The sequence below is a fragment of the Eurytemora carolleeae genome, unplaced genomic scaffold (genome assembly GCF_000591075.1).
Source record: "Eurytemora carolleeae unplaced genomic scaffold, Eaff_2.0 scaffold833, whole genome shotgun sequence".
In the NCBI taxonomy this organism is placed as follows: Eukaryota; Metazoa; Arthropoda; class Copepoda; order Calanoida; family Temoridae; genus Eurytemora; species Eurytemora carolleeae.
In genome coordinates, this window is record NW_019396825.1 from 62,133 (window position 1) to 75,217 (window position 13,085).

Here is a 13,085-nt window from a genome sequence, read left to right on the forward strand (position 1 = left end):
TCGAAGTGTTATTAAAATTTCACGTGCAACGCTGGGGAGGGGTTACTTCTTTTCAAAACATAACTTTTAAAGTTTTTTTATCAAGGTTGGATTACATGTGGTCCAACTGTGAACGGCTGGATATGTTGGCCGGAAAGGAACCAATAGCTCGTCGACAGAACGCCAAGATCAGGGTTGACCAGCTTAAATATGATATACAGCATATCAATGCGGCCATGCAGGTCAGCTTTGAATAGAGGTCAATTCTTTTTAAGTGACCCTTTACATTAAAGGGTGGCTGAAAAGGTTCATGGAAGTTTTATTAAAACAATATCAGCAAATTGATTAAGAGGAATCTTGACCATTTCCTTGTTTTTTTGTTGCAAAAATCAACAAGTCTCCTGTCATGAAAAAGGTTGAAGAAAATGACTAAATTCAAAATTGTTTATGAAATTGAAACTGTCCGTGGCATTGTCTACACACTATACACTACAAACTGCACACAACACGGTACACAATACACTCTACGCACTATACGCTGCACACTACAAGCTACACACTACACACTTTACAATTTAAACTTCAACCTTTACACTGTACACTTGACACATTACACTACACGCTACATACTATGCACTATGCACTACACTCTATACACTACGTTTTATGCGCTAGCCACTACACGCTACACACTACGCACTATAAGCTACACACTACACAATACACAAAATACATAGTCAACACTAATAATAATTGTATGTGCGTTTAGTCCCAGATAAACCGTTATGCTTCGCGGCAACGAGAGCAAATGGAACGTGAGGATTTATTGAACACCAAGTTTACAACCAACGCGGCGAGCAGAGACTCAGAGACATCAATCCTTATAAACAAGTAGGTTCTATTGGGTGTATCTTTATATGTATAAAGTAGTTATCTCTGATTGTTTGTGTGCTTGTTTGTCCTATCATAACTTATGAACCCCTAGACCGATTTGCCTCAAATTTTGATTGTGGAACTCGGGAAACCACGGGAATTTTCTTAGGTTTTTTTTTTGAGTCGGATAACTTTTTTGGGAAAAATAGCGGAAATTGTGATTTAAGCCCAAGCGCGGGTGAACGACGGGAGTAACAATGAGTAACATGGGCAACGCTGGGTTGAAAAGCTAGTATCCATATATACTTAATAAGTTATTTAANGTTGAGTAGATTAACTTTTATAGGGAACAGATAGTTTATTTTATCATCTTTATTTTAATGAAAGAAGTGTCATGGTAATTCATAAATCACATAACTGATAAATATAAACAAAACAGGATAATTTGTGATAGATTTATCACAGAATTTGAATATAATTTTGATTATGATTACTAGTGTTCTTATTCTTTATTATCAATTTTATTCTTATAATAATTATTTTTTGATTGGGTCACTTTTATTACTATCAATTTCATTAGCATTGATGTCTCTGTTGTTATTAGTAATTTTTGTTCTTGCTTTTTAAGTGTTTTTGTTATTATTAATTGTTATTGTTATTGTTATTAGTGCTATGACGCATGGTGACAGTCTTACTCGCGTCAATTCACATCTGGACAATGTTCTTGCACAGGGGGCAGAAATTCTAGGTAACAGTTAGCACAGGGGGAAGAAATTCTTTGAACAGATTGCACAGGGGGCAAAAATTCAAGGTAAGTAGGACAGAGTAGGACAGAAAGTAAGGAAAATAAAACTGACAAGTAAAGTACTAACTATTAAAATACGTAGTAAATGGGGAGGGGGGATGGTCTTAGAAATCTAAAGGTTGAAATCAAGAGTACAAACTTAAGCTGGAGGAAAACGTGGAACACTTCCACGCTTCATCGGAACTCTGATATAAGGCCAGGGGCAATATTTGTATTTTTGATTAGACAGGGTATCTTGCTGTATTTCAGTTTTCGTTGGTCGCTGTATGTTGGTTTCTTTCTTTGTTCTCAATGAACGTCAAAATGGTTAAATCTATCGGGTCGGATTTTTAAAACTTTGCAAGTTTCGTAGGGTGGTTTTTTCTCTTCATGAGTGAAAAATAGTTCCTATTATTACTTAAAAATTAAAAAATATATATATATAAAACTTTAAGGAAGCCTTTGAAGGAGAATACTGATTTATTGAACCAAGTATATGTACAGAAGTAACTATTCTTAGTTGTTCTGCCTCTTGAATCAGCGGAGCAGTAGTTCAACAATCCGAGCCTTGTTAAACTACTCCTACCTATGATTTTAATTCCTAAATTGCTTTCCGTATTTTTTGATTTAATACTTTTATTGAGCCGTTGACTTGTATCATAAAAATGTACCATGTATCTTGTAAATTTAAAGTGGTTTAATTAGATTCTTCTTCTCTAGTTTGGCCTAGAATTAGTAATTAAACTATTAATTCCTAGTTCAACTACTTGTTGCATTTTAAAGGGACTGTAAGCAAAATTTTAAGTGACCCTCTAACTCAGAGATATCAATGCCCGATTAACAATGGTATCCTTGAAACCTTAATCTGATCAAAAATGTGGAAGAGAACGTCGTTTTTACTCGAAAAGTTTTCATTTTTTATGAATTTCTTTCAAGCAAACATGAATATCTATTTAATTCGTTCTTGATCAAACTAAGCTTTAAAGGGTACCCACTTGAATCTTGCATTGTCATCTTTGCATGGAGGGTCACTTAATTACGCTTACAGTCCCTTTAATCGCAACGTAAGGTTAACAATATTTGCCCCTTATTCACTTAATTTCCAATTAGTCAACCTTTTGTTAATTAAGCCTAGCTTTACATTCGTTGAAAACTACAGTTTTTTTAGAATACGGTATGTCAACCATCTTTTTATAGGAGTACACATTTTAGAATATTTTATAAAGGAGGGTTTTCGTTATACCAACGGCAGAAAGTTTCAATATTGTAGAGAGTTTTGATTTTTAAAGCTAGGAGACAACACGTGATTCAGAAAATACAAATCACAAATCCCTATGTCTTTTTTTGCAAAAAAGTCAAATAAATTATAATATTTTACATTAAACCCCGTAGATCTTAGGTTTATTCAAATAGATTGTTTATTAATTTACCGAAGGTGGGTGCACATTGCACTAATTTCTTTGGAATTAATTAAGAATTAAGAGAAAAGAAGTTAATTTGATGTGTTTTTCCTTAATTTCAGATGTAGCACTAATTATTTAAAAACATATTATAATTTTTGTTAAAAAACAACTACGATGAGTTTCAATTCAATTTTTATATTTACATCTTTAAGTTTTTTCAGTTTTAACCTCCAATTACGTTAATTCTGTTGTTACAGGTGGACTACATAGTCAAAGCTCTACATTGAAAGGAATTAAAAGAAAAGTTTTGGATGTAGCAAATACTTTAGGGTGAGTCAATGCTTTTTTCTTTATCAATATAAGTATGTACAGTAGTTGCATGTACACACAAAGTTTAATGTAGTTTTTGGGAATATTATGAGCTTACTCATCAGTTCGAGGGAGGGAACCCCGGAACCCATGAGCCTCCGCTATGCAGACACAAGCCTCCCTGATTTGCTAGGTAGACCGAGCCTCCACTATGCAATGCAAGCCTCCGCTATGCAGTAAACGAGTCTCCACCATACAGCACAGCCTTTTTTTAAATCTTGGTTTTTATGTGTAATGAAAATTTTAACAATTTTTTTTACGTAGTGGCATAAGAATTTTACTAAAGAATAGAGTTATGTTTTATTGGTCATGATTATAAACATATATGGACTCATAAAGTGGTTTATAAGATGTATACTAGAACTTTAAACATTTCTTACGCAGAAAGGAAACTATTTGGGGAAATAGTTCTGGAGTTCATTGATTTAAACAATATTTTTTTTTAAATGTTATGATTTAAATAAATGATACAAATTTTCTAGATTTTATTTGAACTACAAAAAAAGTCATTGCTTAAATCAAAGATTATTAAAGATGAAATGAAATTCAATTCAAAGTTTTTCTCTGAATATTTTCCTTTTCGTGTAAAAAATGTTTACATACCGCTTTATTAGTCATATTAGGCACTATTTATGATAATTGATAAATGCTTCTCATCTTAGAGAAACCTCTCCTTTATTACTGCACAGACACATTTTGATATACTGCGTATTCTCAATGCTCACTACTCCATAGCTGTAGCTCTGTCTGCCTAGCAAATCCGGGAGGCTTGTGTCTGCATAGCGGAGGCACGGTCTGCATAACGGAGCCTTGGTCTGCAAAGTGGAGGCTCGGTCTACACTCTACATAGGAAATCTTGGAGGCTCGTGGGTTCCCTCCCTCTCAGTGCAGCTTAAGCTATTAAGAAAAATAAATTGTTTAACAAAATAAGGAAACAAACTTTATTTGAACTAAAGGTTTTTATTGAAAGTAGTGACCTTTTAATCCAGTGCTTAGGATCCATTTAATTTTGATGCGGATACGCCCTGGAAAAAAGGGAGTCCAGGTCCTGATTATTTCTCCAAGATTTACTGATCGCTTATTGGTTGAAACTTAATGAATCATTCATGTAACGGCATATTAAGAAGCACTTTAGTCCGAAATGAATTAAAATAATATATTCATCAATCATAGTATTTAATATTTATATTTTTGTTTTAACGCCAAAGATAAGCCTAAGAGCGTCAGCTAGATTCGGGTTTAGTCAATTTTAGAACGGACAAAATTCCTGAAATAAAAATTATATGAATTTTTTATGTTATGCACAAGTGTGGCTCTTAGCCAATCATTGGATAAAGGAACTGTTGACGTCAATTCTTTGAGAATTTTAACATATTTTTTTATTTAAATTTTAAAAAGAGATACCGTACATGAAAATGATCAATTTTCAAGAGAAAATGATGAATATTTTCCACATTCTTGTTCAGTAAAAGGCTTTAAGCTTATTAATATGAATCGGAGACTAAAGTTTGCTTGAAATTTCAAGGATAGTTCCTGGACAGTTCCTTGACAGTTCCTGGACAGTTCCTGGACAGTTCCTGGACAGTTCCTGGACAGTTTCTGGACATTTCCTGGACAGTCACTGGACAGTCACTGGACAGTCACCGGACAGTCACTGGACATTTCCTGGAACGAACAAATAAAAGAATCGTTCAGAATCAAAATATTGCGAAGTATTAAAAAAAAAGACAATTTTTTTTCAAGAATAAAACCTTATGGTAGCAAAACAATGTATCGGTGAAAAATAATATAAAGCCTAACACAAATTGTGGCCAATGTGTATATATCTATATTCTGTATCTATACATACTAAAGTATAAATTACTAGGCTTTCAGGGCGCTTCGTGCCCATCTCCTATTTGCATTGTGAACATTTTTTCTTTGTATTCATAAACAAAAACAAAAATAGTTCGCGGTTTTTATAAAAAAAATCTTGGTTTTTCAAAATTTAATGAAAATCGAATTTTGTTAGAGGCTTTTTATTGAAATTTTGATCATCCATAAATCTTCCCTGGGGTCATGCGAGGTCCCACACAAAATATTCTCTGTTTGTTGTTTTGTATAACCGATTATGAACCCATGAAACTTATGAACTCCTTGACCGATTTCTTTAAAATTTTGATCAGAAACTTGGTAAAACTACGGAAATTTTCTGAAGATTTTAAATTGACTGGGTTAACTTTTTAGATGGAATTTTTATTTCAGGCTTAGCTGGGTTCCCAAGCTAATATAGCATATATTTATTTCTTGATTTATTTTATATTTAGGATGTCGAGTACTGTTATCCGGCTCATAGAAAGAAGAGGAGATGGAGATAAGATCATTCTCATTTCAGGGATCATTGCTACCTGTATATTCATGATCATTGTCATCAAATACTTCACATAATCAGATCATCTTTTATAGGGATTATTTCTACTTTTTCCTTTTTATCAACTTAAATACATAGATCATTACTATCTTCATATTCAGGATCTTATTCACTAAATACTTGACATGATCAACTAAATTACTCGGATTTTTTCTTGATCTTCGCTATAAAGTAAATGCATCATCACATCTTTTATCTTCATGATCATTGTCCCATAAATGATCCATTCTATTACAGAGATCATTGAAATGTATTTACTTGTGATCTCTGTCATCAAAACCTTCACATAAATGACATTGTCACACATTTTTTCACGAGCAACTTTATCACAGCGATCATTTCTACCCTTTATAATCTTGATCATGATCATTGTCATTATCATTATATCATCAACGTTGTGACATCATATTCATATCGTTAGAACTTATTGTGATACATTCTTGATAAATATGTGATCATTATGTTTACTGATGATTTTATCAAGAAATCTAAAATTGAATCTGCGTTTACTGTTATATTATTATTGGAAAAGTGTTAACCTGTTTTTTAAATTCTACGACGTAGTTCTTATCTATATTTAAAAAATAACATTTTAGTTGAGAAAAATATTGTTTTATTGGGATTGTGAATGTAAATGACGTCACCCTTTAGCTGAAGGATACCTATTATTTTTGAAGTGGAGGACGGAATGATTTTCGAAGCTTAGGGGATTCATTTGTTTGAAAATATAAACCCGTTTAGATAGTTTAATAAATAGTAAATAAATGTGATATGTGGAGAATGGAATATGTTTATATAGATTTTAAAATGTCTCAAAAATTTCGTTAATAAATCATATTTAATTCTTAAATGCAAGTACATGAAATATTTATGCACTTTTTGAAGACAGCGCTGCAAATTGCATTTATTTAATTTTATTGTAAAATTTTCAGAAATGTTTCGATCATGTTCACGACTCGGAAGAACTGTTTATGCGAACTCCCAAATGTCTCCTCTTTCCCTACACAGCTGGATGCCAGTCTCTCAGTTTATACAAGGAAAATACGCAATCGTATCAATTTAAATTTAATTAAATATAAAGATTATAGAATGTTTTATCTGTGAACGGTCCTCTCTGAAATGTCTTCTATGTCTTTCAAATAGTTTTTTTTAATAAAATGTCTTACTTATGAAAATTAACTAAGATGCCTGAGCTGAAAACTTTTGAATGGGATATCCTTAATCCTGATCGGATAATTAATCTGGAGATTAAAAATGAGAGGAGAACAAGCAATATTTAATCTCGAGATTAAGAAAAAGAGTGGATTAAGCATTAATCCCGATATCCACCATTCTAAAGTTTTCAGCTCTGGTTTCTCAAAATTCTCCATTGCCTCTTATAAAAAAGAAATGCGCAGGTCATTTTCGGAGATAATCCGCAACTTAAAATGGAGGGTAACTTGAAATTACGCTTACAGTCCCTAAAAGTGCAAACGCACTGGATTAAGATTGCTAATCTAAGGTTCTGGGGTTTCAGGTTCATTCTCTCATCCATCTCTTCTCCGACAACAAAACAAACAGTTCTCACTCCTCTCTTCCCTGCAATCCTCGGGGACAGAGAACAAAAAGATTCCAGAAAAACTTGGAATAGTTGCAAAATTTAAGAAAATGGCAAAGGATTACTGGTATGTTCTGATTCCAGTTCATGTCGCCACTTCAATCGTTTGGTAAGCAAATTAACATTTAACATTATTATCTATTTCTAAAACTTTTCTTAAATTGTTATCACATTAAGTCAGAAAAATTTTTGTTTGATGCTAAAAAATTGTCGAGGTTTCATCTTCAATTACAGTAAGCGCATGAAAAGGTATCATATTCATTTTATGTGATAACCTTAAGAGCTGGGCTAATTTATGTATCTTAAAAAATGTTGGATTAGTCTATAGAAAGGAAAGGAGACAAAAAGCTCTTAGCTCATCCGTTAGGACACATCTGTATTGCACACCACTGGTCTAAGCTAGTGATTAAATTAAGCCTAAGTTAAAGGAATAGCAAAAATTAGTTGCTCTGTGTAAACCAAGTTGAGACACTTCTCTTGTGCGCGGATTTAAGTTCAAGAATTGTGATTAAGCTTAGTTCATTAAGTTTAAATACTTCTTACAGTTTATTAGATTTGGTCCTTGAACAGTATAACCGTTGTTTCAGGTATGGAGGATTTTATTTACTAGCTAAATCTGGTGTGGATCTCATTGCTATTCTTGAAACCTGCTCAGTGCCAGAATCTGTAATTGGTCAGTTTTATTTTTACAGTTAATTCTGACAATTCAAGTCGTGTTTTTTTTATTTAACAAAAATTAATTGTAAAAGTCTTTCTATTTCAACCTAAATGAGCGCTAGATAGTGGCACACTGGAAACCTCTTTTGAGCAATTTTATAATATACAACAGCGAAGTTTTTGTACTAAGAAGATTTTAATACAATTTGAAGTGTGTAGGAGAACTTGAAAAGTGTGTAGGAGAGCTTAAAATAAAACAAAGTAGGGGACAGTGAAAATCAAATTCTGTTGAAAAATTTTTTTTATGACAAGACTTAGTTTTGTAAAGAAAAACTTATTTTTGCATTAATTTGAAATATATCTTCTATTCAAAAACCTTTTGAAAATATATTGATAAATATAAAATATAAACCAAAACCTGCAAAAAAAAAACTTTTTTACTCCTAAAACCAAAATCTGAACTTTTGAAAAAAAGAGAGATTATAATATTTCCTCATTTCTGAACGGTTCATCAAGTTTTAGGATAAAAATATGCGAAAAAATAAAACAAAAAATTTGAAAATTATTTTTTGTAAGAAAAATTCAGTAAATCTTAAAGAAATGACCCTGATCCGGATCCAAATCCGGATCGATTTTTTTCCAGTGCGGATCCAGGATCCGGATCCGCATCAAAATTAAATGGATCCTAAGCACTGTAAAAAAGAGTTGAAAAAATTTTATTATTTGAAAAATTTAAACGGTTTCGAATCTGAATTCAGCATGAAATCTTGAAGTAGATGGGTTAGGCTGTATGACTGACATTCTTTTCCTTATTTTTTGGTTTATAAAGTATAGAGAATTTTTTTTATGAATTGTTTCATTAGAATAAGTTTTAAATGTAACTGTTTTACCGTTTATGAATCCAGCATGTTCCGTGCTATTTTCACTGTTCCCTACTGCAGTAGAGTGTACTCTGTATGGCAGAAGATTATTTCTATTCCTCGAAATTGAATTATTAAATTTTGGTTTAAAGGCCTCCATTATTAAGTTGTTTGTGGAAATTTAAATTAGCTTAATGGAGTTGTACAATGTACATGAAGTTAAATTTTAAGAGTTTCAGTCACGGTTTGGACATTTAAGAGAGCTATAACTGGAAGATTTCGTCATTTTTCATGAAAAAAATGTTAAATTCTGTTGATTTCCTTTTTTGTTTCATCTAAAAAAACCCCGGGAAGTCGCTTTTACAGAAAAACCTCATTAAAAATTATCATTTTCCGGTAAGAAAAAAGTGAAATGGGCCTTTATTGAACTCCACAAACTCTGTGTCCCACAGTGTAGAAAAAAAAATGTTGCATTAAACATATATGTTCTTAACATATTAACTACTGTTGCGGTTGAAAATCCCCGACAGGGGATTAAAAAATTCGCAAATCGGTAGTGTCGGATTCTGGAACCAGAGAAGGGCTACACATCTTCCTTTCCTTTAATGTGTAATATAAATGAACTAAATATAGCAAATACGATTGTAAAATATAATCATGAATAAATAAGCAATACAAATAAAATTCTGTAAAACAATATCAAAAATTACATTGATATATTCTAGATCGATTGCGTGGTTCTGAAGCAGGTTACTATGCCCTGGCATATGCTTGCTATAAAGTAGCAACACCAATTAGGTATTTATATGTTAATGGATTATATATTTTCTTGATAAATTTGTGGCATTCATTCTCTGTTCAAACATTATACTTTGCAACTTACAAAAAGTTAATCTACATATATTAATTTTATTCTGCATGGCAATTTAGAAAACAATGATACTAGCTATAAATATCAATTTTATTCTGCATGGCAATTTAGAAAACAATGATACTAGCTATAAATATCAACTTTATTCTGCATGGCAATTTAGAAAACAATGATACTAGCTATATATGTAAATTTTATTCTGCATGGCAATTTAGAAAACAATGATACTAGCTCTATATATATCAATTTTATTCTGCATGACAATTTAGAAAACAATGATACTAGATATATATATATCAATTTTATTCTGCATTGCAATTTAGAAAACAATGATACTTTTATAAATATCAATTTTATTCTGCATGGCAATTTAGAAAACAATGATACTAGCTATATATATCAATTTTATTCTGCATGGCAATTTAGAAAACAATGATACTATTATAAATATCAATTTTATTCTGCATGGCAATTTAGAAATTTTATATTAAACAAACTGTTTAATAAATCCTTAACAAAAGACATGTAAGTTAATAATAAATGGTATGTTTTTTTATTTTAGTTGAGATTAAGTTGAAATTCTCATTTTATTTTGAATTTTAAATCTTGGGCTCGGAGGAGGAGGATAACTGATCTGTGTCCTCATCCATTCTTTTTTCCCATTTTTTTCCCCAGTTCTTGTATGTCCCCATAGTCTATATTCAAACAAACAAAAATTCAGATGCCAATTTAAGCTTGATGTAAAAGTTTTAAACTAACAAATCTTTAAGTATAAAAAAAAAGTTAAAATGTTATTATATAGTATTCACCCTAAGTATTCGTAACATTTTCAAGCTTTAGCTGTAGGGTGTAGAGATGGTGGTAAGGTGACCTACACTAGTTTTAACTCCACCCACAAATGACTTCACAAAATGGTATTTGCGGCATGAGCTTTCCCTTACAGACTCAACCCACACCCATTTTCCTTTCTGTCAAAAAGTTTGCACTTAAACTTATTCATCATATTTTTTTGGTGACAGTCATAGATGTGATACAGCAAGCAATAGTTGTGAAAACTCATAATATGTTAAAGATATAGTAGCTGAGGACTTACTTATATGAACGTGAAAAGAAATATAAAACTGTAAAAAATGGAACACCCTAATTATCAATTTCAAGTCCAAAGGATCATGGTTTAAACCTCAGAAATATATTTCCTACTTGTATGATTTAAAAGGTGATCTCAACCCTATAATGTTTAGATATACAGTAACTGTTGGGGGAACAACATTTACAATCACAAAATTGACCCAGATGGGATACCTCAGCACATCAAGGGAGATGGCAACTAAGGTAAATTGACCCAGATGGGATACCGCAGCACATCAAGGGAGATGGCATCTAAGGTAAAACTAATGGGTGGCCAATCTGCATGGTTTTTTATAATAAATATTTTGCAGAAATATTCAGTGTTTTATAATTTTAAGAATTTTTGACGAATTGGTAAAAAATGAAGACCCCCCACCCCCACTTACGACTCAATAAACCGCCCCTTTCTCTTTCATTTTAGATTAATACGAAAATATCATGTTTGTACACTTGGAAAATTTAATAATTAGAAAATTATTTTTAGAATGATTTTGGAATTATTCTGCGCTTAATCTCTGTTTGATATTTATAGATTTCTAAACCTACGTGGATTTATGCATTTCACATTCATGATGTACAAGCATCTGTTATTTATATATTTAATGGATATAAAGAGAGCCTTTTCTCGATCCTGATATGACTAAATATTTGATGAGGTGATATCATTTGAAAAGATTAATATCTGGAAAATTTGTTTTTTCCCCATATTCCCCTTTTGAAAGTATTCTTCCCCAATTGTTGGGTATTTTTTAGGGGTTTATTTCATGAAATTTGTTTTGGGTACAAAGTTTCCAAAAGGGTGAAATAACTTGCCTTTTGTTCATTACTGGGTGGAGGGATGGGTGGGAGGTGGGGGATTTTTGAATGATCTGTGAAAAGATAAGAAAAACTCGCACATCAAAAGGCAAGTTGTTTCATGCGTCATTATATGTTTTTTTGCACAAAATACCAAACTTTTGTAGAGGGAAAATTTCCGAAAATGGAGAATGCCTTTCAAAAAATAAACTTGGTAAAACTTATCAGTTATCCTTAACTGACTTGAGTTTTGTTCTTGTCAAGTATTCAGGAAAGTATAAAATCTTGGAATTTTCTTCAGGTTAAGGACAAGGCTGACGAGATGAATGAAATCTATCAAACTAAAAAAGAAGATATTAAAGAGAAGTATGAAGAACGAAAAGATAAATTCAAGGAATGTATTCTCACATATTATTATNTATCCCATTCTAAAGTTCCCAGCTCTGAATATATATTTTCTTAAATTTAATAGAAAACCCTTTATTTTAAAAATAGAGTTGGCTTGAAACTCCTTGAATGATACTTTTGATTTTTCGGATGCGAAAATTTTAGTTTTTTGGAAATAGAGATGAATTCAAAAATTCTATTTATTTGAGAATACTGATGCTTTGTAGGATGACTGGGAGAGTGCCTGGGTTAAGTACAGCAAAAGAAAACAAAAATAAACAAATTTGTTTTGTATATTTAACTGTACAGTAAACACCGTCCTAATCTGTTTTCACTCTGTACTCTGTACTGACATTGTATGTAAATCGTCCATATTGTAATGTCGCTAATGTACAAGAATTTCCATGTTTTTGCCAATCGTTATACGAAGAATTTCTCAAATCTGATAAATGTTAGAAATTAGGAAATAAAACCAGTTATAAATTTGTAATATATGGACTTGAAGGAACTGTACGTGTTAAGTGTAACTTTAAGTAACACTTCATTTAAAAATGGCTTGTCAGGTTCATAACAGTTCCCTTGAATACTTCATATTTTTAATTAGATTTCTTCATTTAAAAATGGCTTGTCAGATTCATAACAGTTCCCTTGAATACTTCATATTTTTAATTAGATTTCTGTAAAAAGAACTTGCGGATTTCTTCTAGAAAAAACTGTCTGAATTTTAGCCAAAAAAATAAAAGATGATGCCATTTAATGAGTTGTTGTGAATCAGACATTCCACGTTACAAACGGAGAGTCACTTGAAATTCCGCAAAAGCCGTATTTCCTTATCCAAATTAATAATTCATATCCATTCAGATTCAGAAGTGAAAAGCATTACTAACCAACTAATAATAATGGATTCAAACCTTTGAGACATTTATAAAGCAAAGAAAATACTGGTGAAAATTTAACGTTTTGAATTTCACT

The 13,085-nt window shown here is 31.7% G+C and overlaps 1 protein-coding gene across 4 annotated transcripts in view; it reads left to right on the plus strand.

Moving 5' to 3' along the window:
- LOC111709093 (Golgi SNAP receptor complex member 2-like) overlaps positions 1-12,850 on the plus strand; it is a 57,426-nt gene extending 44,576 nt beyond the window's left edge. For 2 of the 4 annotated variants that reach the window (XM_023482690.1, XM_023482691.1), the window contains exons 5-10: positions 86-221; positions 749-870; positions 1,521-1,600; positions 3,297-3,369; positions 5,715-5,862; positions 6,300-6,668. In XM_023482690.1, the coding sequence (XP_023338458.1) occupies positions 86-221; positions 749-870; positions 1,521-1,600; positions 3,297-3,369; positions 5,715-5,835 (532 nt within the window). In that variant the 3' untranslated portion in view covers positions 5,836-5,862; positions 6,300-6,668. Of the gene's footprint in view, positions 1-85; positions 222-748; positions 871-1,520; positions 1,601-3,296; positions 3,370-5,714; positions 5,863-6,299; positions 6,669-6,750; positions 6,856-7,319; positions 7,525-8,002; positions 8,089-9,657; positions 9,731-11,044; positions 11,136-12,027; positions 12,121-12,340 lie in introns of those variants that run through there. The other 2 variants (XM_023482689.1, XM_023482692.1) reach the window with 2 other exon arrangements.
- The last annotated feature ends 235 nt before the right edge of the window (positions 12,851-13,085 follow it).